Source organism: Salvia hispanica, chromosome 2 (assembly GCF_029641045.1).
Source record: "Salvia hispanica isolate PSC_SH4W2 chromosome 2, Shi_PSC_v1, whole genome shotgun sequence".
Taxonomy (NCBI): domain Eukaryota; kingdom Viridiplantae; phylum Streptophyta; class Magnoliopsida; order Lamiales; family Lamiaceae; genus Salvia; species Salvia hispanica.
The window spans coordinates 5,407,871-5,435,744 of NC_142693.1; the positions used below are offsets into that span (position 1 = coordinate 5,407,871).

General features: G+C 35.2%; 3 protein-coding genes and 2 non-coding genes across 10 annotated transcripts; 2 read left to right on the forward strand and 3 right to left on the reverse strand.

Moving 5' to 3' along the window:
* The first annotated feature begins 4,202 nt into the window (after nucleotides 1-4,202).
* On the forward strand, nucleotides 4,203-6,228 carry LOC125217343 (SWIB/MDM2 domain superfamily protein). 4 transcript variants are annotated; one of them, XM_048119013.2, is made up of 4 exons: nucleotides 4,233-4,339; nucleotides 4,482-4,599; nucleotides 5,310-5,495; nucleotides 5,958-6,228. In XM_048119013.2, the coding sequence occupies exons 3-4, from the start codon at nucleotides 5,322-5,324 to the stop codon at nucleotides 6,087-6,089; spliced, it is 306 nt and encodes a 101-aa protein (XP_047974970.1). In that variant the 5' UTR covers nucleotides 4,233-4,339; nucleotides 4,482-4,599; nucleotides 5,310-5,321; the 3' UTR covers nucleotides 6,090-6,228. The 4 variants fall into 4 exon arrangements, with proteins under 4 accessions (XP_047974971.1, XP_047974969.1, XP_047974970.1 ...); XM_048119010.2 differs by having other exon boundaries at nucleotides 4,235-4,339; nucleotides 5,301-5,495; XM_048119014.2 differs by lacking the exon at nucleotides 4,482-4,599 and having other exon boundaries at nucleotides 4,203-4,339; nucleotides 5,301-5,495.
* Nucleotides 6,229-6,366: 138 nt separating this feature from the next.
* On the reverse strand, nucleotides 6,367-6,437 carry TRNAG-GCC (transfer RNA glycine (anticodon GCC)). Its single transcript has one exon. It is a non-coding gene; the product is annotated as a tRNA-Gly (tRNA).
* An 8,103-nt stretch (nucleotides 6,438-14,540) lies between these two features.
* Nucleotides 14,541-19,242, forward strand: LOC125218409 (rust resistance kinase Lr10-like). 3 transcript variants are annotated; one of them, XM_048120070.2, is made up of 5 exons: nucleotides 14,541-15,249; nucleotides 15,328-15,360; nucleotides 17,295-17,336; nucleotides 17,460-17,546; nucleotides 17,640-19,242. In XM_048120070.2, exons 1-5 carry the CDS (start codon nucleotides 14,559-14,561, stop codon nucleotides 18,944-18,946), a joined length of 2,160 nt encoding a protein of 719 aa, XP_047976027.2. In that variant the 5' UTR covers nucleotides 14,541-14,558; the 3' UTR covers nucleotides 18,947-19,242. The 3 variants fall into 3 exon arrangements, 2 of the variants coding, with proteins under 2 accessions (XP_047976027.2, XP_088920132.1); XM_089064006.1 differs by having other exon boundaries at nucleotides 14,541-15,360; XR_016135172.1 differs by lacking the exon at nucleotides 17,640-19,242 and having other exon boundaries at nucleotides 14,762-14,899; nucleotides 15,145-15,249; nucleotides 15,328-17,557.
* A 2,338-nt stretch (nucleotides 19,243-21,580) lies between these two features.
* On the reverse strand, nucleotides 21,581-23,419 carry LOC125201374 (uncharacterized). Its single transcript, XM_048099457.2, has 2 exons — nucleotides 21,974-23,419; nucleotides 21,581-21,848 (listed from the first exon to the last, which is right to left on the reverse strand). Exon 1 carries the CDS (start codon nucleotides 23,361-23,363, stop codon nucleotides 21,978-21,980), a length of 1,386 nt encoding a protein of 461 aa, XP_047955414.1. The 5' UTR covers nucleotides 23,364-23,419; the 3' UTR covers nucleotides 21,581-21,848; nucleotides 21,974-21,977.
* A 2,224-nt stretch (nucleotides 23,420-25,643) lies between these two features.
* TRNAG-GCC (transfer RNA glycine (anticodon GCC)) lies at nucleotides 25,644-25,714 on the reverse strand. Its single transcript has one exon. It is a non-coding gene; the product is annotated as a tRNA-Gly (tRNA).
* Nucleotides 25,715-27,874: the final 2,160 nt, after the last annotated feature.

A 27,874-nucleotide genomic window follows, 5' to 3' on the forward strand; every position in this document is an offset into this window, starting at 1 on the left:
AAATTTCTTGTTTTTCATATGGTGTGTGTATGTGTATGTCAAGTGGGATTTAAGAAAATAATATGTGGAGGGAGAGAGAGAAGCCAAAAATTTCCTTTTCTCTAAAAAGTAAAGCAATAATAAATCTTGTGACCATTTGGTTTAGAGTTTTGTTGTTTAGTTTATCATTCAACGTTTTCACCGAATTATTTGAAAAACAGGCGAAGAATATTGGTGTGGAAATGCGACAAATTAGGTTAGGTATTGATCTCTTTCTGTGGTTGATTTTCTATATTGGACTTTGCTTGTTGATACTGGCAAAGAATATAAATTTGTAACTTTTTCACTTTAGTTTGTTAGATTTCATTGTCTTTACCCCTTATTGACCGTCAGTATATATTGCATTCCTTTTTATTTGACTCTTCTTAAACTATTACTATTGCAAAGTTAAAGTTTGTAGAGATTTAATGATAGATGCATATATACGTCTCTCTTTTCCCAACTCAAAAAAATGCTACACATGTAATATCTAATACTCCGTACTATATTCCAATAGTCATAGTATAGATGGATGATAATAAGTACATCAAATGAAACATAATATATAATCTTTTAGGTGATCATAACTCTAATACTACCATTATTCTCTTGAAGTGATTTCTCCTTCAATTCTTCCTTATACCCGTGCATTTATCCATAAAAATTGATTGACATTTATGTCACCAATTTACATTAATTTATGGTCTTCATCGCGACATCGACTAATGATACCAAAAGCGATTAATATTATCGAGTACTGTGATGCTTGGGATGATGTTCAGCAAAATGTTCCGGCTTCGACGGTACCAAGCACTGCGGTGCTCGACGATTTCCAATTTTTCGACCAAAATATGAGTTGAATTGGTTCCCACTAGATGTACCAGCTATTTACTTGGCTCCACATCTACATTAGAGCATCTCCAATGGTAGGCTAGCGACCGGCTAGTCGATTTGCGGCGCTGGCCGATCGACTAGCCGAACCATTAGAGGCGGCCAGCGGGAAATCGGCGAGCGGGTCGCCGTGGGCTGGCCGATCGCTCGGCGCTGGCCGCCATTGTGGCGGCCCGATCGGCCAGCGATCGCCAGCGCCGAATTTTGTTTTTGTTTTTTTTTTTTTTTTAAAAACCTATATAAACGCGATTTTAGTTTCATTTTCATTTGCAGCACTTGTTTTAACGAGTTTTCTCTCTCTCTAACTTTCTGTCCAAGAGCATCATCGAGCGATGTATCACAACAACGAGTCCAGTCCAGCGACGAGTGGATCTCAGACTCCCACGGTACCTATGGAATCTGGATGGGGCCAGATGGGCCCAGGGTTTAACATCCCTTGGGGGCAGTTGATGGGGATGATGGCCGGTGCGCCGGGGGGGATGCAGGGGGGGAACCAGGGGGGTATGCCGTGGGGGATGCCGGGCGGGGGGCAGGGGAGCGGTGGGCAGTCAGCGCCGGGGTGGGGAGGTATGCCCCAGATGCAGCAGCAGATGCTGCAGCAGATGATGGGGATGATGTGGCAGGGAGGGATGCAGGGGGGATGCAGCACGGTATGCAACCCGGGATGCAGGGGTCACCGGGAGGGGACACGGTATATCGTCCCTCGCTTGATTTTTTGACGGCTTCGTCTCACACGTCGATCCCAGTGGAGACGCAGTTCACAAGCGATGACCTTCTGTCATTGCATGATATGGGGATCGATCTCGGGGATCCGGATACTCCCGTACCAGCGAGGCGGGCCGCGCTGAAGAAGAAGACGAAGGGGAAGGCCAAGGCGGTCGGCGAGTCGTCGCAGCCCGTTGGTAACGACACCCTCGGCCGGAGGAAGTGGACGGAGGATGAGTACGCCGGGGTGGCCAGGGGGTGGTTGGAGGTGTGCGACGATCCGCTGGTTGTGAACAACCAGCGGGTCGTCAACATGTGGGCGAAGATCAGAGCTGCCTATAGGAGGCACTGCCCGCACGGGAAGGACTTCAGCGGGGAGGAGGTCCGGAAGGGGTGGGAGTGCATCAGGGCCGCGGTCGGCCGTTTTTTGTCGTTGTACGCCAACGCCGTCCGTCAGCTCACTAGTGGGCAGAATGAGGAGGACGCCCGGAGGATAGCCGAGAGTCAGTTCCCCTTGGCGGGGAAGTATAAGGAGTTCAACTTCTGGGAGTGCTTTTGTTGCTGAATGACTCCGAGAAGTTCCGGGCGGGGTGCGACGCTGGGTGGCCGAAGAAGCAGAGGCTGAACTATTCCGGCGACTACAGCGGCAGCAGCGGCGGATCCCACGACCTCCCCCCGGATGCTGAGGAGTTTCCATCCCCTCCTTCATTTGCTGGTCGCCCTCGCCCGGTTGGACAAAAGCGGGCGCAACGGGCTGCGAGGGGAGGATCCCCCCTATCGCCCCAGGAGGTCTAGTCCTCCGCCCTCCCACCCGCCCCACTCGAGTACACTCTCCATTCGCGTAACCATACGCGGGATCAGATGTACAAGGTCTTCCAAGATTGGATGACCGCCACTGACCCCACGGAGAAGATGTTTCTTCACTCGATGCTCGAGAGCATGCGGGTTGATTTGGAAATCGCGAGGGCACGACTAGCGGGTTCTGACGTGGGCTCAGATACCATGGATGGCGGCAGCGACGGGGACGGCGAGGACGGCGGCGACGGCGACGAGGAGTAGAGAGTGGCGGGGCTTGTGTGTGGAAGCCCTTTTTTTAAAAAAAAAAATCATGTATTTTTTTTTTAAATATTTGTACTTTTTTTGAATGAAATGAATTAATTTTCCCGTATATGTGTCGTAAATTTAATTCCGTAATTTAATCGTAATTTTAATTCCATAAATGCAGTATTTTTTGAATTATTTTTATTGCGGCTGGCCTATGGCTGGTCTAAATCTGATGTGGCAGGTGGATTTTTAATGCTGCTGACGTGGCAGGGAGAGAGAGTGGCTGGCCTATTGCTGGCCTATTTAGCATTGGAGATGCTCTTACCGAGCAATAATGTGGTCAAGCAGTTTACCGAGCAGGCATGCACTATGGTGGTGCACTGGTGTGTAACGTGTTAAAATATTTCTTCTTTTTTTTGCTAAAGTAGACCGAGCATTAGATTTTTTTTTTAGAGGATCGTCAATGGTTCCCCATCTACCCCTGAAATGAGTTCGAATTATGACAAGCAAACTTAACCCCCCGCACAGCTAGGTACAGGCCCACACGAATTATGACAAGCAAATTTAACCCCCCCCCCCCCCCCCCCCCCGCACAGCTGGGTACAGGCCCACACAAGCAAACTTAACCCCCCACAGCTGGGTACAAGCCCATAAGCTTGTCAGGTCCACATAGGAAATTAATTCCAGATTGGACCTCCTAGGGGTCGAACTCGTGACCTCTAGGATATGGCGCCATATCCAAACATCCCTTTACCGCTAGGCAAAAGGGCTTGGATTAGACCGAGCATTAGATTGTATACTCAGAAAGTGCTTGTTAATGTTTTCATTACGTGCTCGATGAATTTTGAAAAGTGCTCGTTAATTAGAAAGCACGGGCGGTGCTCAGGTTCGACATTTTTCTCTAGTGCATAAATTAAATTATTCAACAACTTCAAATTAAATAAACTTCATTCTTATCCAATGTCATTTTCTAATTTATTCTAGCATTCAAAATTACAATGTGCGTATACTCACTAATTTTCATGGTCAATTTTTAGTCGATTAGTCTATCGGGCTAACCTAAAATCCAAACATTTATAGTTACAAATTAGCCCGTGGATTTAAATTAGCCAAAAGTCCATAACTAATGGACCAGTCCAATTAATATACACCTAATCTCGATCCACGAATTATATTATAATATTGCTCTTAAAATATGATTATAAAATTGTCCTTAACATATGTTCATTTTATGATTTTGGTCATATATTCTATTTTTTGAATTTTTTCATCCTCAACATTTCAATTTGAATTACAATTGATCCAACACTAACCATTCCGTTAGTTTTTAAACGATTTTAACCCGATTTTGACCGATTTTTAAACTGGTTTAACTCGAATAGGACCGTTAAAACCATCAAAATCGTTAAAACCGTTTAAAAATTGATGGAATTAATAGTGTGTGACTAATTGTAATCCAAGTTGAAATGTTGAGGATGCAAAAATTTAAAAGATAAAGTATTGAAGACCAATTTTGATACTTAAATAAAATTAACATTTGTTTTCACGCTCTCCCACGCGCGGGTGAATTCTGGATAATTCACATTTGGAGATATATGAAACCTAGTCGCATTGCTCTGTAAACTGTGAGGACTCTCTAATTTGTTCCACAACAAGAATCAGGAAGCTGATTTGAGTTCAGGTAATCACCGTTTCCAACTCTGTTATCAATCAATCATGCTTTCTCAATTCTCTAACAACTCTAATCATCAAACAAAAAAGCCCCCAACAACACGGCCATCGCTAAATTCCATCTTCTCCCTTTCGCTACTCTTTCAAAACAGTGTGTGTCGATAAGAGTTGCAGAAAGGGGGGATTTTGAGGGAATCCATTACGTTGATCAGAAATTGAGGGAATGGAAATGTGGGGATAGGATTTTCGATGGCCTTACTTTCGTATTAGGTAATCAACTCAAGTTTCCACATTTTACATTTTTATATTTAATAATGAAACTCTTAGTTGTGGATGCTAACTGTTGAGGTTTTGGTGGAAAGAGACTATAAGATAATGATGTTGATTTGTGTTAGTTTTACACTTTAATGGCTGCCTTCAAAACTTCGAATTTATATGTGATCTAGTGTGAGCAAAAATTTGCAATTATCATGCCCTAATTTGGGCAAGAGCCATTCACCTATGTTACTCCACATTTTAGCTTGAAAATTGGGTGAAATAACTAGTTTTTTGCTTTGAAGAATACTAGTTTCTGCCTACTTGAAATATTTATGCTTGACTTATAAGCTTAGGGAAAAGTGACAAAAAACTATCTTGAACTATTATTCTGCGTTAAAGGGCCTGAAGGCGCCCTTCTTATAAAAATTTTTAGCTTATACAAATCTCAGAGGAGCCAAAACAGAAAATTTGATTGGATTTACGATTATGTTGGGAAGTTATTGTATAAGCTAATGAGAAGCCTACCCCCTAAAGAAATAAACTATTGGAATTTTGAGGTCTTCGCGTCAAGAAACTTTGATTATGTCTCTTTTTACCACTAATTCAAGGAAAAGATTTTTGGATATGGTTAAGTGAATGTCAGTAATGCATTGATGGAACATGTTTTATAACAACAGATGACTAGCTGCTGATGTTTTATTGCAATCGTTTAGGGGCTGCAGGTACTGGTGAGAATGCTTCCGCAGAGGTTGAAGAAGGTTGTTACAGACAACCCCAAGAAAGTTGCATCTTTGATCGACATTGTGAATTTGCCTACCGTGCTTAGAGATTTCATGGGCCAGTCTCAAAGTTCACAACTCGGTTGCTTTAAGCGTGTTTGGGGTTATATCAAGGATAACAATCTCCAGGTCAGCTCCAAAATCCACATCATTAGTACTCACCTATGTTTCTGATAATTGTTTTTAGTTGAACTAAAAACAACTGGGCAGATAAGAGTTTCTAAATGATATATGCATATTTACATCTCTCTTTAATGATATATGCATATATACGTCTCATTTATGATAATTGTTTATAGGTGGACTAGAAACAACTTGGCAGATAAGAGTTTCTAAATGATATATGCATATATACGTCTCTCTTGAAATTCCTGATATGATCCAAAATTCCTTTTCTTGCTAGCACAAAGCATGACTTTTTTGTGTTGATGAGCAACTGTTGTATGTAAATGGTGGTGAATGGTGATTGATATATTGTGCTGTGATAGAGAAAAGAAAAGCAGCACGGTTCGTTCGTAGGTTGTAGTAACGAACTGCTTGAGCTTCTAGAAAATTTGAACTGTATTTGATCATTTGTATCAATTGCTATAGGATCCAGTCAACAGGAATGTAGTCAACTGTGATCCGAAGCTGAAGAGCATTCTATTGGGCAAGTCCACGATTGATCTGACCGAACTTCCCCCGTTGATCAAGTTGCATTTTCCAAAGCAGCCTGGCAGTTGAGGGCTCTGGCTCTGCATTTGCAGTTTTGAACTTGGTTTAAGTTTGTGTTGGTTTAATGTAATGCTCTAGTATTTCAGTTTTAGTAATTTCACATATGTTACTCTTTTGCATTGAAAAATATTGGCTGGTATGTTCTGTACTTCTGCAGTCAGTAATTGCTAATGATAGTTATAATCCTCAATTAATTAATTAATATGGGCTTTAACCCTGAACCCTAAACACCAAATATCAAAAGGCTTATAAAATATCAAAAGGCTTTAAAAAAAGAAAAAAAATATGCACCAGCCGGGAATCGAACCCGGGTCTGTACCGTGGCAGGTTACTATTCTACCACTAGACCACTGGTGCTGCTTGTTTAAGATGTTGTTATTTACAATTTGTATGTTTTTAATTCCTTCAATATATGCACGCATCTAAATAATCCCCAATTTAAAAGTTAGAATTAGATGTCAGGTTGTGAGTGAGATGTTTGCTTCAGTTTTATGACAGAAACACAAGAAAGTGTCTTCAATCTGACTATCCATTTTATAGCCTGAGATTCAGTCTTTTCATTACAACTTATATTGTAAATAGTTCAGTTTTTACATAGTGCTACTATTGTTCTTCCGACAAAATTCGTTTTGGCTAGCAAACTTATACAGTATGTCATAACATCTTTATAAATCCATCAAAAATGGCCATTAATTCCTTAATTGATTTCAACCGAACACAATTTCTTTTGCCTTATGCAATTTAATAAATTAAAACCAAAACTAATCACCATTTACCATATGCAATTTTAATATTACAAGAAAAATCATACCCCTACTTCACTAACAACTTCACAACATATAACATATTACTACTAGTCAACAAAGGTATCAAACATAAGTATAATTCATGTATCATATCCATATTTTGGATCAGACATTAACAACAACAATTCACAGTTTACAAATAGGCCAATGTGGAGTTGCTTTTCAGATCAGACACTAACAACCTTAATTCACAGTTTACAATCATTTTCATTTTATTTTATTTAAAACGACGATGTTTCATTTGAAAAGGTTTTCTATCCTTTGCATTTTGTTTTATTTATATACACCCTCTAATTAGGGCTGACAATTTTTGACACGACACGAACCGGTACGAAATTAATGGGTTTGGGTCAGAGCTTATCGTGTTCGTGTTCTTATCGGGTCGACCCATTAAGGACACGAAAATTTCGTGTCGTGTTCGTGTCGGGTTCGTGTTATCCGTTAACAATGCGTGATCGTGTCGTGTTCGTGTTATCCGTTAACACATAATATTTTAATATTATTATTCTTATTAACACATAATATTTTAATATTATTATTCTTATTATTTTCATTTTTCAATACTTATTTTCATGTCATTAATGGGTTCGTGTCGTGTTCGTGTCGTGTTGACCCGAAACGGTTCGTGTCGTTAATGGGTTCGTGTCGTGTTCGTGTCTGAGGGTAGCGGGTCGTGTTTGTGTTCGTGTTTGAGGTTTTCTTAACGGGTCGTGTTCGTGTTTGTTGTTATCGTGTTCGTGTCGTTATCGTGTCGACACGATAACGACCCGACACGCACGATTTGCCACCCCTACCTCTAACCCATGCCCCATTCCTTCTTCTACGTCGTCACCGCTTATGTCGACCCCACACCATGGCTTCACTGTCTCCACATGCTCCATCCTAACGACAAAGATTGTTGTAACTTTATCGACAAATAATAAATATGATTGTCAACTAACGACAAAGATCATTGCCACAAACAATATTGTTCAACGGCCAAAATACGACAAAGATCGTTGCAAGTTATAGAATTATTCTATTACCAAATATTAAATTTCACATTTAATTTCAAAAGGTACCCGCGTTTATTGAATATTTGACAAATGTCAACTAACGACAAAGATCACAGTGATAATTACTGTGCAACGACAGATGATAAATATAGTTGTAAATTACGAAAATAAAAGTTTTGCCATGAAAATGCATAGTTTAATTTAAATACGTGTTATTTTTTTTTACCAAATAAAGAGTTTAATGTTAGATTTAAGGTTTGTTTTTAACCATTAACTAACAACAAATATCGTCGCGATAACTATAAAACAACGACTTACATACGACAAATATCGTAAGCTACATAATAAGAGTTTCACCATGTATAAAATAAAGTTTTGTTTATATTTAGGTCATAATTAAATACACTTTCACCACTTTCGTAAAGAGAATTGTTTGGCTCTTTAGGTCATAATTACTTTAGACAAACTTTCAACAAATAATAAAATCTGAAATAAATAAGATCCCTGTCTTTTCCGAAAGAGAATCGTTTGACATTTTATTATAAGAGGATGCTTTTTTCATCATAATTAAAATTTTATTTTTGGCAAATGCCATCTATAAATAGCCTCTCAACTCACACACATTTCACTCATCTCTCTCGGTCTCAACTGCTATCTTCATTCTTCTTTGCCTCTTCTCTCTCAAATAGCTCACTTTCTTCAAGGAAATGGCATCAGGATCCAATTCCAGTGAAGATGTATGCGCTTCTCTCTCTCACACACACACATTCACACACTTATGTGTATTTTAGTTATAGGGTTTCACTTTCTAATTTATATGTATAATATTATTTTTAATAAATTTGTATAGAATGGTGATTTTATACTTGAAATATATCTGGTTAATTTCATCTTTCTGGAAATGGTTAGCTTCTACATAAACAAAGTTGTATATATTTTCTCTCAGAATTTTGGTACTTATATTATTTTTTATTATAGGAGGAAGATGGTGTAAGAAGGGCTAGAAATCTCACGAGAGCCACTGAGGGAGAAGTCTACCCGAACATCGACAATGAAAGCAACCTTACAATCGCACAACGATTACAAGGCATGTGGCTAGTCTAGCTTCGCGAGCGTAATGACTCTCAAAAGATGGAGAAGGTAAGGATTTTATCTCAAAATCATCTGATAATATATTAACTCGTGAAACTTATATATCGGTTCATTTATCTCTATATACATAGTGTGACTACAAAATATTTACATAGTGTGACTACAAAATATTTTATAAAAACACACACACAATCGTGTGTACTTTAATTTTGGGATCTTATTTTGCAGATTCCAGTGATGGAATGGCATGACGCGGACCAATGCTACAAGATCGATGGTGTCCTCTCCCATATGCCTATGAGAAGCCTCCTTTTGTTAGTTTCACTCCCCTATGCTACAAGATCGATGGTGTCCTCCTTTTGGGATCTTATTATTATTATTATTATTATTATTATTATTATTATTATTATTATTATTATTATTATTATTATTATTATTATTATTATTATTATTATTATTATTAAATGATGAGGAGAGTGGGGTGGAGAAGCAATGTGTTGTTGCTCTTCAACGGGATTCTGGTATGCCATGGTAACAATTTATTTTTTGTTTTTTTATTTTTTAGAATCCATGAAAAGTATTATCTTCATTTCAATAAATTAGACTAATTTTAAAAGGATTTTAATATAAAAATATTAAAATAAAGGAGAAATATCATGGAAAGTGTTTGGAATCGTATGCATCTTTGATCTCATGTTGCTAATTTTGGGATTTAATTTTTGGAAATGGAATGGGATGAGGAGGACCAGTGCATTCAAGATCAATCATGCCCTCTTCCATATACCTCATTTTAACATAGGCATTATGTTTATTTTCATAAAATTGTGTATGTAGGATGATATTGGAATGGGATATCCCTCATTCTTAGCATAGTTATTATGTTTATTTTCATAAAATTGTGTATGTAGGAACTATGATATGGGATCCTTCATTCTTAGCAGAGTTATTATGTTTAGTTTCATAAAATTGTGAATGTAGGAACTATTAAGTGGGATCCCATTCATAAGCAAAGTCAAATGATTCTCTTATTTTTATTCCAGATTCTTGAATTTTAATGAATGGTGATAGTGAAATTAACTAGGACATGGGTTATACTAAGCTTGTTTTTTAAGCTGAAAATCTTAATTTTTTGCAGTTTGCAACATTCTTTGTCGTATGTCGGTTGTTGAACAGTAATTGTCATGGAGATCTTTGTCGTTAGTTTATCGATAAAAACAAACTGCTAATCTTATGTTATATATTCGCTATTTGATAAAATAATAATTCTAATTTAAATTAAACTAAGCTTGTATATTTATGTTAAAACTCTTATTTATGCTTGTATATTATCACATGATCTTTGTCGTCGGTGGACATTTGTCGAATATTCAATAAACACGAGTACTTTTGAAATTAAATGCGCAATTTATTATTTGATGATAGAATAATTTTGTAACTTTACAACGATTTTTTCGTTTGTTCGCCGTTGAACAACACTGTCTGTGATAATGATCTTTGTCGTTAGTGATAATTGTATTTATTATTTATCGTTAAAGTCACAACACTTTAATTATATCGTTAGTTGGCGTCCAACATTATGGTAACAACGATCTTTCTCATTAGTGTAGCTTTCATATAAAATTAAAATACTTTATGGTAGTATTTTCAATCATCAACGACGGCCTCTTCCCTATGCCTCTAAATCAAAGGCATCCTTGGTTATGTTTATTTCGTAAAATTGTGTGTGTTAGAACTATGATATGTGATTCCTCTTTCATAGCATAGTTATTATGTTTATTTTCATAAAATTGTGTATGTACGGAACTATGATTTGGGATCCCTGAATAGTCAATAACTCATTCTTATATGTTCATTTTCATAAAATTGCGTATGTAGAAACTATGATATGGGTTCCCTCGAGAAAAAAAAATATAAGTACTACTATCAAAGTTGTTGAATCTTTTCAAATGAAATGATTTTTTTTTAAATTTAATTTTACATCCAATTGTAGATTATTTCTCATTATATTTATTAATCTAGCATACTCGTTACACATGTTAGGAATAAAATTCAAGTTTTAAAGAACCGTAATACACAAAAAAAAGGTAGAGATAAAAGTAAAAACTTTGTCTCCATCATTTATGATAGACGTGTTTAAACCAGAAAAAATGTTAAGCTCAATTTTGCTTTCATGTCGTATGTATAATAAAACACTTATAATGGAGTAAATTAATTTATGTTTATTTTAAGAAATCGAAGTGAAAAAATTACATACGCTAGTTCTGAATTTATCATGTTTTTAACTAAAAGTAACATTCTCTTTGTTTAAGCCACTTTTTTATTTGCATGAGATAACAACTATAAAGAAATACTTTATTAAAAAAGTAGTTGAATGTAAATTCATATATAGAAGAGTAATGAGTAAATGCAAATTTGAAACATATAATAAAGTTGCCAACTAGACTGGGCCGATCCAACCCCATTTCAGCCTAGGTTGCTTGAGGTCGGCTCAGCCTTGGCTCATGACAGAAACGAGTTGGACTGGACTCAGTTTCTTACATTGAATCTCGATTAAGTTCAACCTAGGTCTATTGCTAAGTCTACTTACTATTTGTAGTGAAAAATGACTCATATTGTTGAACCAATGGAACAATACTAAACATTATCCTGCTTGGGTAGAATAAATCCTAGTTGATAGTTAAAAAATTAAACAAAAATCATCCACAAAGTTTAAATTGAAGGAAAAAATTAAATACACCCTCTGTCTCATTAAATAGAAAAGGTTTGTTTTTTCACACATATTTTGAAAAATGATAATAAATCATTAAAGTGGAGAAAAAATAAAATAAAAAAAAGAATAATGTAAAGGGGACTCTCCTCTACATTATTATCTCTCTTACTTTATTTTTTCAACACTTTAGTTATTTATTACTGTATAATTTATTCAAAAAGTGCGCAAAAGCAAATGTTGCATATTTAATGGGACAAAGAGATTATAACAATGTTTGGTATAATAGATTTGTAACTATGTTATAATTGGATTTGAAGCTATAATAATTTAATTTAATTTAATTCAAATTTTTATTGTGAGTATATTATATGTAGTGTGTGCAGCAGGTGTATTTAGTGTGTAGTGTGTGTGCGCGTATGTGCAGTGTGTGTATAGTGTTTGGAATCTATGTTTTAATTCCCTCGTTCTATTCCATCATACCAAACATAGTATGGCTTTGGTAATCGATTGCTTTGACATAGTATTTCCGGGAGTGGATATAAATGGAGGCGACATTGTTTTTGCATAGTAATTCGTTACCACGATCGCCACAGTTGGTAAGGCGGAAAGGGAAGCTAATATTGTAACGAGGCCACATGAAGAAGAGGTGCAGTTTGCATATAGCAAGTTGGAAAGAGAATGAAGAAAGATGAACATGTGAGGAAGAGGAGGTTCTGAGTGATCATCATTCTTTCTCATACTTTTCCACCACAAAACTCACATCTTAAGATCTATGACCAATTTTTCTTCTTCTAATTTGTTTTGTTGACTTTGGAGTAGGATTTAAATGACTATTTAGCATATCACTATCAACAATAATGGAAAACCAACTACATTCTCAGACTGAATTTTGGATTAAGTTCTCAAGTAATATTCAATAGTACTCCTTCCGTGTCAAGGTAGTTGAGTCGTTTCTTTTTTGCACTCATTTTATAAAAATGATAATATCTACTTTAACTATTTATTATCATTTTTACGAAATAAATGCGAAAAAGAAACTTACTCAAGTATTCAAATTACTATTTTATTGTATACAAATTACTCAAGTATACAAATCACTCCTTTATTCTCGAAGGACTCAAAATGAAATATACAAAATAATCTCTTAAGTTATTTTGAAAAAGTCCCACTTCACTTTTAATATGGTGGGTTGGTTGTTGTGACTGCTGCTATTAAATATTGAATAGTGATTTAGAGATATAATGTCTCTAAGACATAATACTCTTATGGCATTTTAACATAGATATATTTTTTATAATGATTACTTTATCCAATATCATATTAAATGGATACAAATCTAATTAAGGAATATTAAATCAAATTAAATATCTTTATCTAAATGCATATTTGTTGATTTGATTAGAGATAAGCTACAATCATGCTCAAAACATTTTATATGTTTACATGCCATTTTTTTCATGTTAATTTTATACTATATTATTTATTTAAAAATCATGAATTCAGATTATAAATTAGGTATTATAATGCATACTAAATTATTATTTAATAATAAAATAATTTGATAACTTCATATATTATTATTTTTTCAAATAATTTTTTATCTAACCAGTTGATAATTTAATTATGAGTTATTTTCTTTTTTTATGTTATACTTTCATAGCCAGTTAATTTTAGTATTTTTTTTGTTAAATTTCTTATTCAAATTTGAATTGTATGATTAAATTAATAGTAGTAGTTATTATGATGAATCATTTATTTGCGTTATCTTTTGTATTTTTGTATTAACTTTCTTAACTTTTATCACATGCAATATTCTTTTTATATTTTGATTGACAAGTACTACTAGTTAGACTTCGACTCTATAAAATTATGCTTAGAAAATTAACACTATAATGTTTCAAAAATAAAAAATTATTGTATTTTTTAATACGAAAATAATTGGATGAATTCACTTTTCTCATTTTAGATTATTTAATATATCGTACATCAACTAATTATATTACGAATTAAGAAAATTAGTAAGCTCCATTAATAATATACTTTTTTAGTTAGTAATTTTAATATTAGAAAATGAGAAGATTTTAAATATATGGCTTTAAAATGTTAAATATAGGAGTATTAGTTATGAACATGTGATTTTTTTTGTTGAGTTGTAATTCCAGAAATAATAGTAAAAATGAAATGTAAAGAATTAATATTAAATTGTAAAAATTTTAAAATCAAAATTACGTACTCAACTAGTATTAAAATCAAAACTGCATCTCAAATAATTTTAAAATCAAAATTGCATACTCCAAATTTGTTGCTACATGATATAGTAAAATTTCAATATTTAATAAAGAAAAGTAAATATTAATTATGGTCAATACTAGCATTAACAATGATGTAAAAAAATAATAATTTAAAGTTATTTATATTTTGAAATATAATTTAATTTTTCTTGATATAGTAAATTTAGTTAAGAACTCTATATTTTACAAATAATCAAATTAACCTTATCAAGCTCTTAATTAATACTACTTCCATATATAAATGCAGGGGCAACAAAGTACATATACACAATATAAATTTAATTTAAAATTAAATGTAAAATAAAAAAATTACTACTTTAACCTCGTTATGTCTTAGACATTATGTCTCCAAAACATTTTTCTTAAATATTTTCATATTCATAAATATAGAAGAGAAGACTTAGTCAAGGGTTTATCATTTATGGTAGAAATTAGTACAAGCAACCCTAGACTAATCAAGAAGAGAAGACTTACAAGTCTTTCATTTATTGGTTTGCTTCTCTATTAAATATTGGGTGGTTGAGTGGATGAGCATTATGCATAATTGGGTTGTCATATATCCAGAGCCTTGCATTTGGAAAAATATGAAGCCAAGAGTGATGATCACTCAAAACCTCCTCTTCCTCACTTACTCATCTCTTTTCATTCTCTCACTTCAATTCATTCAAAATTGTTATGCAAAATGTCCCCCTTCTTCCTGTGGCCTCATTCGCAATATCAGCTCCCCTTTCCGCCTCAGCAACTGTAGCGATCCCGGCTACGAGTTAGTATGCGAAAACAACGTCACCTTAATTTACATCGAATCCCGGAAATACTATGTCAAAGCAATCGATTACCAAAACTTCACCATGAGGGTCTCTGAAATTTCCACTGACAGCAGCATTTGCTCTTTCCCTATACATTCATCGTCTGATTATTATTTCAGGTTTCCTTTTATCAGAGGCTTATATAAGTTCATTAGTTTGGTGAGCTGCGAGCATCCGCTGCATAATTCTACCCTCTTCACCCAACTTACTGATTGTGAACAATATAGCAAATATACATATATAAATGTTGGAGACATGCGTGTCAAAGATATGGACTCTATGTGCACATTAAACTCTGTACTAGCAACATCTTATTGGATTAATACACCTAATTTGGAGTATTTGAATAATGTGTCGCTCCCAGAAATCCATCAGTTCCTGCTATATGGATTTAATCTAAATTGGATCGTTTTGAGGTGTCGCTACAGCCGAGAAGGTTGCTTGCGTTCACAGCTTTTACTTAAATGGGGTAAGAATAGATCATTTGTTTACAAGTTTAGGATTTTATTTCTAATGTTGATACCTTTTTGTGTTCTTGAAATTGCAGACGACATCAAGGAAACCTTCCTATCACCTGAAGGTAAGATAATCTGTTATTCAAACTTTATAAATTAAGAAGAATATAACAAGTAGTGATATATACTCTCTCCGTCCGCCATTAGGAGTCTTATTTATGGGCTGCACGAGTTTTAAGAAATATAAAGAAAAGTGGGTGAAAAAAAAGATAGTGGAACATGGTCTTGCTTGTATATGTTAGTTTTAAATGAAATGTGAGTGAAATGAGTTAGTGGAAGGTGAGACCGTATTACCATTTATGGTAAAAGTGAACCGGGACTTCTATTCGCAGACAGAGGAAGTATATATATAGGGGTGTGGGGGAGTGTTATATTGCTATTCAATACTTAATTGCTAACTACAATTAAATAATAGCTATTAGATATTAAAATCAAGGGCTTAGATCATAGCCCCGGAATGTCAATACGATAATAAAAATAAGTCAGTAAGGGTATTAAGGTCAAGTTACAACAAATTAGTTGTAACTAACTTTTGAAAAATATCTCTAAACTTTAAATGATTATAACTATCTCAATTTAATTTTTTTCCCACAATATATATCAAAGTAAAGATAATTTAATAAGGATTCCAACGAGATCTCAATTGCATATGTTTCGAGCAAAATATGATTTTTTTTTTATGAATCTTAGTATTTTTTGTTAAGCAGATAATATCAATATAACTAACAAAATATGTCAACTTAATACATGTAAAATGTTAATATGAAACTGTGTTGACATATTCAAAACATGATGTTGATATATTCAATTCACTGTGTTGACATTTAGACCTGAAACCCTAAATTTAGAATTTTTAATATTTAAAAAATAAAAAAGTTAGTGGAACAGGGTCTCACTTGTATATATTAGTTTTAAATGAAATGTGAGTGGAATGAGTTAGTGGAAGGTGAGACCGTATTACCATTTATGGTAAAAGTGAACCGGGACTCCTATTCGCGGACAGAGGAAGTAAATATATAAGGGTGTGTTATATTACTAACTATTCTTTAAATTGCTAACTATAATTAAATGATATGCATTAGATCTTCAAATTAAAGGCTAAAATCATTCAACTTAGAATATCAATATATTGCAAAAAAAAATATTATTAAGGTCAATTAACAACAAATTAGTTATAACTAACTTTTGGAAAAATATCACAAAACTGTAAATTCATATAACTACCATAATTTAAATTATTTTTGCGCACAACATATATCAAATTAAAGATAATTTTATAAGGATTCTAACGAGATCTCGCTTGCGTATGTTCCGATGTCAAATTTTTTGAAAAAAAAAATCTCAAATTTTCGGATTTTTATGAAGCAGTTTAATGTCAATATAGTTATCAAAATATGTCAATATAATGTGTATACAATGTTAATTCAAAATTGTATTTACATATTCAAGACATCGTATTGATATATTTAATACACTATATTGACATTTTGATCAAAAATCATAATTTTATTAGTTTTCTTATCTTTTTAAATTTAAATAATAATAAAATAAAATTACCCGTGTCAATTTGTAGACCACTAGATCTCTACTAATCTTATGATTTTAAATTAGTCGTAGTTAGCAATTAAAGGTCAAGTTAGTAATTGATAACTCCCGTAAGTATATATATATGGTCGTCAACTAATAAAGGTAATTGCTTTCTCCTTCCTAAAAATATCTCATACTTTGAATTTCACGTAACTCTTTATTTAAATTATTTTTTCAGTTAATGAGGAATGCATCATCTTGTTCAAGTCAAGAAATTTAATAATACGCCATAACAATATATCAATATTTTACATGTAACTCACAATATCAGTTTCTTACACACACAGTAGTATGAGTATGAAGCATAGATCTAATGGATATGATTGGTTCTACAGCACTCTAAGAAGAGTTCTAAAAAGACCATCATCCTATATATACACATCTCTACAACTTTGATTGTATTCCTCATTAGGTCCATATGGAGGCTGTCTCATGATTTTATTGCTCATAATTGGTGAGTTCTTAAATTTTTGCTGCACTATTTATTTATTGACTACTAATTCAATGTCTAGAATAAATTAATTTTCATAAGAGATTTGTATGTAGACAGTGATTAACTTTGTACAGAAATTTGCAGCTATTGTATTTGGGGGGATAACCATTCCAGCAAAAATCATTATCACCATTGGACTTGTCACCTTTTTTTTTACTGAAACAACAACCTGTAAAGACTTCTTTCACACCTTTTGTCTGGATTGATTTCTGTTATTGGGATATGTTTTCACTCTGTTTTGCAATAATATGTGTGGAAATGCAGCCTGGCTCCCCCGTTCTATGTCCGTTGGTGAGCTCCCTGGTCCTCAAACCCTTGTTGCTATCCCAACGCACCTGCTCCGCGGTCCCCCATTCTTTATGGGTAACCCACCGGGGGTATATTATGAAGTACAACGCATTAAACTTTTTAATAGTGTTGTTCTCGGCTTGGAAGTAAGATTCATCGTAGGGTTTCTCTGCGCAATGGGGTTCTTAATCTACATATTCCGAAGAAGGCATTTGTCCGCGTACGAGGAAATAGAGAGCTTCCTACAAAGTGACAACCATCTGTCCCCTATCAGGTACTCCTATGCCGACATTAAGAAGATGACTAGAAACTTTCGAGAAAAACTAGGTGAAGGTGGCTTCGGCTCTGTTTACAAAGGAAAGCTTCGAAGTGGCCTTTATGTGGCAGTCAAGCTATTGGGAAAAGCCAAAATAAATGACAAAGATTTCATCAATGAAATCGGATCAATTGGGAGGATCCACCATTTCAACGTTGTCCAACTTGTTGGATATTGTGCAGAGAGATCCAAGCGCGTCCTCATTTTTGATTTCATGCCAAATGGTTCTCTTGACAAGTACATATTCAACCCAGAAAAAGCATCTTCATTGGCTTGGGATATGAAATTCAAGATTGCAATTGGAGTGGCTCGAGGGATTCACTATTTGCATTGTGGTTGCGATATCAAGATCTTGCATTTTGATATCAAGCCCCACAATATACTTCTTGATGACAAGTTTGTCCCCAAGGTCTCCGATTTCGGGCTTGCAAAGTTATACTCGGTAGACAAGAACACAGTGATGATGACGGCAGCTAGAGGCACCATAGGCTATGTTGCTCCGGAACTCATCAACAGGTGTATCGGCCCAGTGTCTCACAAGGCCGATGTGTATAGTTTTGGGATGCTATTGATGGAGATGGCAGGCGTAAACAGAGAGTTGGGGGGAAACAAAGATGATTCTACCAAGTATTTCCCAGACTGGATATATGACTGCATTAACAAAGGCGAGGGGATTGGAATTATTGAAGAAGAGGACAACAATGTTGATGATGAAAATGGGATTGGAAAGAGTGTACTTGAGAAGATGACAATAGTTGGATTGTGGTGCATACAAATGAATCCAGATAATCGTCCATCCATGAACAGAGTGTTGGAGATGTTGGAAGGTGATGTTAAAGATTTGAAGATTCCAGAGCATCCATCCCACTTAGTGAACGAGGTCCAGAGTCGTCCTGCAGATTCAGCTAGTTCTATATCACAGTTGGATTATGATGATGGCAGTGTCATTGAGATTAGTATAGCTTGAATATGTAATCCTCCCTCACCTCTTGCTTGTATCAAATTTGGTGTCCCAATTTTCTTTTCCTTTTCCTGTGGAGTGTGTTTAGTGTTATGGAATTGAGAACTTAGGATTTAAAAGTGGAGCGTCCATTGCATAAAATAATGCATTATTGTATTGTATAATCACAGCGAGTACGTTTGAGCCGACTCAGAGTGGTGGTCAGGTGAAGAACCCTCCGTGACCAACGAGATACTACACATTGTTAACATTTACAGACCTTTTATCGTAATAGAATTCTTCTTTTTTTTCTCTGCATCAAACTCTGGTATCAACTTATTCAGCTCTCTTCTGGAGTCTCGATGGCCGTTCTTCTATCCGGAGTTCCTCATGTCCGGTAACTCTGTACGGATTCCAATCCTGATTGAACAGGTGAACATTCAATTTCCTCCAACACCTTCACTACTTCAAATATCGTAGGCCTACGTTCCACGACTGTGCCAACACAACCCGCTGCCATCGGCAACACTTGTGCCAGCGCCTGCTCGTCTCCGTACCTCAGACAAACGACATCCACCAGCTCCGCAGGCAATTCATGAGTATGATTAACAGATCGAACCAGCTCAGCTGGTAGTGATGCAAAATCTTGAGATGATTCTCCGTAAAAAAGTTGAAGCAGCACAACTCCAAAGCTATAGACATCAGAAGCCTGCGACACTATTCCCGGATGATCCTTTCCCAAGCACCTCAGCAGCAGAAGCCTCCAGTAAATACTCGACCCCAGATACGGGATCTACAAATTTGATATTTTTCTTTTCCTTTTTGTTTTCTAAAGAGTTGATAAACTAAATCCAATTTATTTAATTTCTTTTCTCCATTTATTTCAAAACCCCATATATACTAGGAGTAATAATATAGGAGTATTAATTTTTTTACTTCATTAATATTTCATATCTCATAATATGTGAAGTATCATATTTTTTTTCCACTTAGCGATTAATGTATTCACTAAAAAATTTACTCCCTCCGTCCCGCTTTAGCAGTCCCGTTGACTTTTTTGCCCTCTTTTTGTAAAAATGATAAAAAATAGTTAAAATGGAGAAATAGTAAAGTAAGAGAGACAATAATTTAGATAAGACTCTTTCCTATATTATTCTCTCTCTTAATTTACCATTTCTCTTCTTTAACTATTTTTTATCATTTTTATAAAAAGATGGCAGAAAAGTCAATGGGACTGCTAAAGCGGGACGGAGGGAGTAATAATTTTACAACATATATGAATCAGCATAAATTGACTTTTATTTGCATAATTAATTCATTTTTGTCTCTTATCTCATGTGTAGATATACAGGTTGGTGTATAATAAAGGGGAAGTAAGAGCCAAAATTTAGAAATACAAAAACATAAAAAATTAAATTACACAATTATAACTTTTGCAATAGATAAAAAGTTTTAAAAAGATAAAATAGCCCAAAATGGCACATTTTATCACAGCTCAGCGCTGCGGGTGAGGATCCTAATCCAAATCCTTATCTTCTCCATCTTCATGCTTATTGTAGCTACTGTATTTATAAACTAAAAAATCACATTTATACCTTATATAAAAAATGAAATAAATAACATCAAGACACAAGACAACTGGAAATAAATACTACTATGATGGAAAATATATAGATTGCATGTTCATACGAGAAAAGCATCCACTCATGAGTAAAGTCAAAAGATAGAATTTTTTTTTCAAATTTTGAAATTTAATGTTAAGTTTATTATCCGGTGAAAGTGTGACTAATTATGACTTATTTAGATTTAAACTAACTTGTTTTCTCAATGGGAAACCTTATTTAATGTTAAAACTAACTTAACACTTGTGTATTTCAATTCTTATAAATATACATTATTTTGCGGTTACAACTTTTTGCAATAGTTAAAACTTTTTGATTTGTGTATTTTGATTCATTATAACTGTATTTTGCAGTTACAACTTTTACAGTTAGAGTTACAACCTTTTTATTTGTGTATTTTGATTCTTTATAACTTAACAACTTTTTACAATTAAAGATATAAGGAAGAAAAGACCCAAAATCTCAAAACAAAAATGATATAAAAAATTAAAGTACACAATTCTTGACTTTTGCAATAAATAAAAAGTTTTAAAAAGTAAAAGTAGCCCACGATGGCACAATTGTTGCACAGTTTTTGCGCAGCCCAGTCAGTGTAAGTGAGGATCCTAATCCGAGTATTTGATAAAAACATTATCCAATTGGCGACTGAGATGTTTGCTTCAGTTTTATGGCAGAAACACAAGAAAGTGTCTTCAATCTGACTATCCATTTTTTAGCCTTAGATTCAGTCTTTTCATTACAACTTATATTGTAAATTGTTCAGTTTTTACATAGTGCTACTATTGTTCTTCCGACAAAATTCGTTTTGGCTAGCAAATTTATACAGTATGTCATAACATCTTTTTAAATCCATCAAAATATGGCCATTAATTCCTTAATTGATTTCAACCGAACACAATTTCTTTTGCCCTGCAATTTAATAAATTAAAACCAAAACTAATCACCATTTACCACATGCAATTTTAATATTACAAGAAAAATCATACCCCTACTTCACTAACAACTTCACAACATATAACATATTACTACTAGTCTACAATGGTATCAAACATATAATTCATGTATCATATCAATATTTCGGACCAGACATTAACAACAACAATTCACAGATTACAAATAGGCCAATGTGGAGTACTTTTCAGATCAGACTCTAAAACCTTAATTCACAGTTTACAAATAGGCAAATGTGACCTCAATCCCGGTCCCCGGCCCAACCTCCCCACCTGCGATGCACCATCTCATCCCGGGCCTTAGGCGCGACACCTCTTCCGGGCATGCTGTGAGTGCCCTTGGGGATTCAACTTGTGCTTCAGCAAGAAATCCAATATACAATCAAGAAGGGTTACTAGACACACTTTTAAATTTTTATATATCTACTGTAATTGTAATTAATAAATTAATTATATAAATAGGTAATTAAATAAAATGAAACCCCATCAAAGTGTATCCACAATCTCCACATATTTCCTCGCCGCCGCCGTCGTAGCAAGCGGAGTAAGCTTACTCTCCTCCACCGCCACTCTCCTCAAAGCCGCCGCCTTCACCACCAGCGCCTCCACCCCTTCCCCTCCAATCCCCCCGCAGCGGCTCACATCAACTCTCTCCAAATTCCGGCAGCTCCTCACCATCGCAATCACAGCCGCGTCGCTCAATCGACCGCAGCCCCTCAGCCTCACCTCCTCCAATCCACCGCACGACACCACCATCGACACCAGATCCTTACCAACCATCATCTCGTTGTGCGACAAATCCAGCCCCCTCAAATTCCCCAATTTCTGCCCCAGCGCCGCCAGCAATCCGGCCTCCCTCTCCACCACGTCGCAGTTTATCAGCGCGAGCTCCTCCATCGCCTCCCCCACCGCCGCCCTCAGCCCTTCCCCCGTGACGAGGCAGCAGCTCTCCAGCCGTAGGATTTTCAAATTTTTGAAATTAGGGTTTTGGGATAGCGCGATTAAATGGGCGTTTTCGAGATCGAGCGGCAATCTCAAATCGAGCTTCGTAAAGCTCGATTTGGCGTGATTGATGAAGTGGAGGAGGCCTTCCTTGTTGCCGCCGTCGTGGACGAGCAGCGATTGCAGAGATAAGCAATCGGCGGCGAGTTTCAGCAGGACTAAATCGACGATGCTTCTGGAAGTTCTCAGCTCGACTTCTTCCAAATTGTTCCAGAATTTCAGAAATTTCGAGAACGAAGGGTAATCTCCGACGCTATCGCAGCTCTTGAGCTGCAAATTCCTCACATTCCTGCAATTCCTCCATAGAAAGCTCAGCGCACTGTCTCCGGCGGAAATTCCACGCAGAGAGAGGCTTTCCAGATTCAATTCCGAATCAGATACGTCTCTGTTCTCTTCAATTTCGAGATTGTTATCTTCAATTGACGGGCCGGTGAAGGAAAGGGAGAGGCGTTTCAGCGAATTGAAACAGGGGAGCCAGTGGAAGGAGAGGGGTCTAGAGAGAGAAACCGAGATGGAGGTGAGATGGAGGCAGGAGGCTGAGAGGGTGTAAAGGGCAAAGGGGGAAACTGGGTCGCCCGGGTGGCGGAGGTGGCGGAGGTTGGGGCAGGAATCGGTGACGGCGAGGAGGAGAGGGTCGCCGCCGCCGGTGAGGGAGATTGAGGAGAGATAAGGATGGTGGGAGAGGAAATTGGATAAGGATTTGATGGTGGTGGGGTTGTGGGGAGGGGGGAAGTTCAGGGAGAGGGAGGTGGTGGAGGAGCGGAGGAGGCGGCGGCACCGCTTCGAGACGAGGGAGACCGCGGCGGAGGACGGCGGAGAGAGGCGGCGGAAGATTTCTTCGAGGAGCTCGTCGCAGAGATGCGTATCCATTTTGAAGACTTGTTTTTTTGGGGTTTGTTTGGACTCTCTTTTTAATTTGGAGGATTTGATAAGATGTCTACATTTTACCTAACATTTTGAATTTTATCAGTACTAAATATTGACATTATTGGAGTAAATTATTAGAGTACTATTAAGGAATCAATGGAAATGGAAGTGATTAGGAAATTTAATCATTGTGATTAATTGTTGATTTTGATTTTTGAATGACAAATTTTTGGACTCGTTGTGAAGGCTACCTGTCATATTTTGATTTATTTTTATAGAAAAATATCTGGACTAAATCGCTGTATTAATACGAGTGGATTATTTATGGGACGAACTTATACTTGTGATTGAAAATTTGGGTACTACATGAATACAAAATGTCTTGGATAATTCAAATAAAAAAAAATTGCGGATAACAATCACACCGAAATAGTGATTTGTGCCCAACTTTCCAATCAAGCCTTTTAAAAATAAATATACTACTGCGTTATAAAATACTCCCTCCGTCCCGCTTTAGGAGTCCCGGTTGAGTCGGACACATGTTTTAAGAAAAAAATGTTTGAATGTGTAATAAATAAATATTGTAGTGGATGTTGGGACCCACTTTTAATTAATTGTCCAATAAATAAGTGTTGTAGTGGATGTTGGGACTCACTTTTAACATTTTTTTATTAGTTGTAGTGGATGTTGGGACCCACTTTTAACACTTTGTAGGCATTTTTTATTAATTTATCTCAACCGGGACTCCTAAAGCGGGACACCCAAAATTGATCAACCGGGACTCCTAAAGCGGGACGGAGGGAGTATCTTATTTTACTCTTTTGATAATTCACAGTAAAAAATAATTATTATATTTTCTGATATGATTACAGGAGCCGTGCATCAAAGGTATCAACTGTAACTAGATTTTAAGAGTAATCGGCCTATTGAAATGGCATCCAAATGCTCTTCAAAGACCACTAATGTCTTCGTCTTTGGAAGATTTTCGCGTGAGTATCTTTCACGTCTCAATCGGAGTTCGGTGGAAAGAGTTATGACCGTTTTACGAAATTCGTGAAATGAAGAACGGGTGACTTCAGAGAGATGAAGCGTATGACCGGGCAAAATGAAGCGTAGGAATCGCCCGGACGGGCATTTGACACTGTCTGACTGAATTTATTCATTTTTAAGGCTTTTCCTTTTCAACCCCACCTATATGGAGTATTTCTTTGTGAGACTTTAAATTCTAGACTTTATTAAATGTTGAATTGAAGACTCATTCGTGAGCATCTCCTTATGTGAGAGTTAATTCAAATTCCTCTTTATAGGTTTGCTTGATTTCCTCTATTAGTTTAAGTCAAGTAAATGGATGTATTTATGGTTATGTATCTATAAATTATGAAGCCAGTGAACTGTTTATCCTAGTGAAAGTGTTGATTCTTTCTAATGTTGCCTTCATTTTCTTACGAGAGATCATAGGTTCCAATGAGTATTCTTCTCTCGTTACACCTTTTCATTTTTATTCTCACCACCAAATCCTTTTGGTCTAATTTTTGTTGCTAGACCCATCATATTTTCTTTTTTTGCTAAAATTGAAGGTCAAATATTATTTGGGATATAATGTATTCATAAAAATATGGAAGGATTCATTAATAAGGATGCTTATAATTTTTTATACTCTATTTTGGGCAAGTTGACCATCCACCCACTCCAATAAAGCTATGTTTATGAGCATCCAAACAAGCCACTTCAATAGTTATTTTTATTACTAAATTTATTTTTTCCTTATTTTGAATATTATTTAAATTTTTTAAAAAATATTCTTTCAATCTACGTAGTTTCTATCCAATGATTTATCAATAACCATTCAATTACACTATAATATATTTTTATACTCCCTCCGTCCCTGATTAAGAGTCACACTTTTCTATTTCGGTCTGTCCCCAAGAGTCACACTTCATTTTTACCATAAATGGTAGTAAGTCTCACATTCCACTAACTCACTTCACTCACATTTTATTATAAAACCAATATAAAAAAGTGGACCCCACATTCCCTAACTTTTTCAACCAACTTTTCTTTACATTTCTTAAAACTCGTGTCCGGTCAAACTGTGACTGTTAATGGGGACGGAGGGAGTATTATTTTCTAATAATATCAATATGACTTATCAATAACCACACATCTATAAGACTATAGCAATCTGATCTAAAGAAATTACACAAAAATATAATGTCAAAAACAAAGAAATATGTTATGTTTCTGAAGCAGAAAACATAAGATAAAAAATGAAAATAAAGAAACTGCACCAGCCGGGAATCGAACCCGGGTCTGTACCGTGGCAGGGTACTATTCTACCACTAGACCACTGGTGCCTCTTGCACAATTGTCTGTTTATTTAAAATTCAATATACAGGTATATAAATAATGCCTAATTAAAAGTCATGTTTGGTAAGTTCGATTTCAAAGTGTGACCTTTTATATATAGTAGTAATTTGATAAAAACATTATCGAATGGGGACTGTGATGTCTGAGTCAAATTTTCTTTATATAGAATTATAGTTGAGGAATAAACATTACAATCTGGCTTGTAAGTTACCTTGTTACTTTCTATATATAAAAAAACCATAGGTAAATTAAAATATTTATCTATTAGTACAACTTTACAAGCGCAAGGCAAGAAAAGAAATGGAGTAAGTATTAAAAACAAAGATAGCAACCTTAGACTTAAAGAAAATGGGCTAGCATTATAGTTGGGTTATGATTAACTTAATTCACCATAATAAGTAATGAGCCCATTGGCCTAGAACTTTTATGATTAACTTCTCCATGGTGCAACAAGGATAATAGAAAAAACCTTCTAGAGATTACGTACAGTTCTATAGGAAAATTGCTTAGTTTTCTTCTACGAGCGTTTGGATTGAAATGATTCTGTCGGATTGTAATACGCATGGACCACGATAGTAGTGAATCCAACAGCAGCACGTGACAATCGTAGATAAGAATGCACACGATTATAAATCCAGATCTTTATCTATATGTTTTTTCAGCTACATTTTCATTACATGATTACATGAATATCTAACAAAGACAACACAAACTTATCCCAAGCATTTACATCAAAACTTAAGGAGAAAATCGCCAATGGAGTAAATAGAGTACTCGTGCATTATTACTAGAGCTAGATAAAATAAGGAACACAAAATAAATGAAAAAACAGACCAATAGAAAGAAATGAGTTACTTTAAATTGGAATAAACGCTCCCTTTTGCCTTAAGTTTAATTAGAATATTAATAATCTTACGTTTTACGAACATCAACTTATTTCTTTGCTTATACTTTTCTTCATATTAAACAATTAATTAAAACAATTTAATTCTTTATTACAAATCAACAACAATTTCAAACTATATTAAAAACAATACACATACAAGCATGGTTTTTGAGAGAAAGTACACACAACGACACAATTCTGTCAAATCCGGTCAAGCAGTGCTACGACGATGGGGTAGAAAGAACTTGTTTTACTTTCAAGAACAAATATGTCAATGCCAGAAGAGTTTTTCTTCTCGACCCGACTTACGGTTCAACTCGAATTAATTTGATTTTCATTATTAATTTCATTTTTCGTAGTTTGAGTTTTATCTATGTATTTCCAAATGATCTTTCTATTAGTTATATAGTAGTAAAAAGTCCTCTATTTAACAACTACTACCCTCCGTCCCTGAAAATTTGTCACCTATTTCCATTTTCGTCCGTCCCTAAAAATTTATCACCTTTCACTTTTATCATTTTTGGTAGTGGACCCTACATTCCACTAACACATTTACACTCACATTTATTTATAAAACTAATATATAAAAGCAGGACCCACATTCCACAAACTTTTTCAACTCACTTTCTTTTACATTTCTTAAAACCCGTGCCGGATCAAATGGTGACGAATTTTGTGGGACGAAGGGAGTAGTATTTTCCATACCAGGGTGCAATCGAGATTTATAATATTACATGAGGGAAAAGCATTTTAAGAAAAGGAACATCTCCACTATTTTATATGGAGATAGCCATAAAAAGGGGTATGCCTTTTCCTTCAATTCCTACAATTGGATTAAAACAATCTTAATGAGGACATGAATCTACGTACCTCCGATTTCTTGTGAAGAGAATGAAATCGAATCAAATGCTCCAAAGATAGAATCAACATAAAAAATTGATTCTCCATTACCAGCTGGAGGAATCAAAACGTGCTGTCGTATTATTCTGGCATTTTATCCACTCAACTTCCATTTTGCTTTATCATTCTTTGTTTGGTATAAGCTTACCCCAATCTTTTTAGTACTAGTATTATAATTATCAAGTAGTAGTATCTAACATAATTAATTTTGCAATTTTAAAATTAACAGTACAATAAATTAAAGGCCTCACTTTTTATATATGTAATTGCTTTTAAAATCTTATTTTGTTATTTGGGTTTTTTAACTTGTTATATTATATCTATTAGCCCATTATCTATATAAAAATTTGAAAAAATAGAA

Bases quoted from the DNA above. Each gene is read 5' to 3' on its own strand.
- LOC125217343 (XM_048119014.2), top strand. From the start codon at position 5,322: ATGCTTCCGCAGAGGTTGAAGAAGGTTGTTACAGACAACCCCAAGAAA. The intron at 5,496-5,957 runs GTCAGCTCCAAA...CAATTGCTATAG, and splicing joins TCAAGGATAACAATCTCCAG to GATCCAGTCAACAGGAATGT.
- LOC125218409 (XM_089064006.1), top strand. From the start codon at position 14,559: ATGAAGCCAAGAGTGATGATCACTCAAAACCTCCTCTTCCTCACTTAC. The intron at 15,361-17,294 runs GTAAGATAATCT...ATTCCTCATTAG, and splicing joins AACCTTCCTATCACCTGAAG to GTCCATATGGAGGCTGTCTC. The intron at 17,337-17,459 runs GTGAGTTCTTAA...AGAAATTTGCAG, and splicing joins GATTTTATTGCTCATAATTG to CTATTGTATTTGGGGGGATA.
- LOC125201374 (XM_048099457.2), bottom strand. From the start codon at position 23,363: ATGGATACGCATCTCTGCGACGAGCTCCTCGAAGAAATCTTCCGCCGC.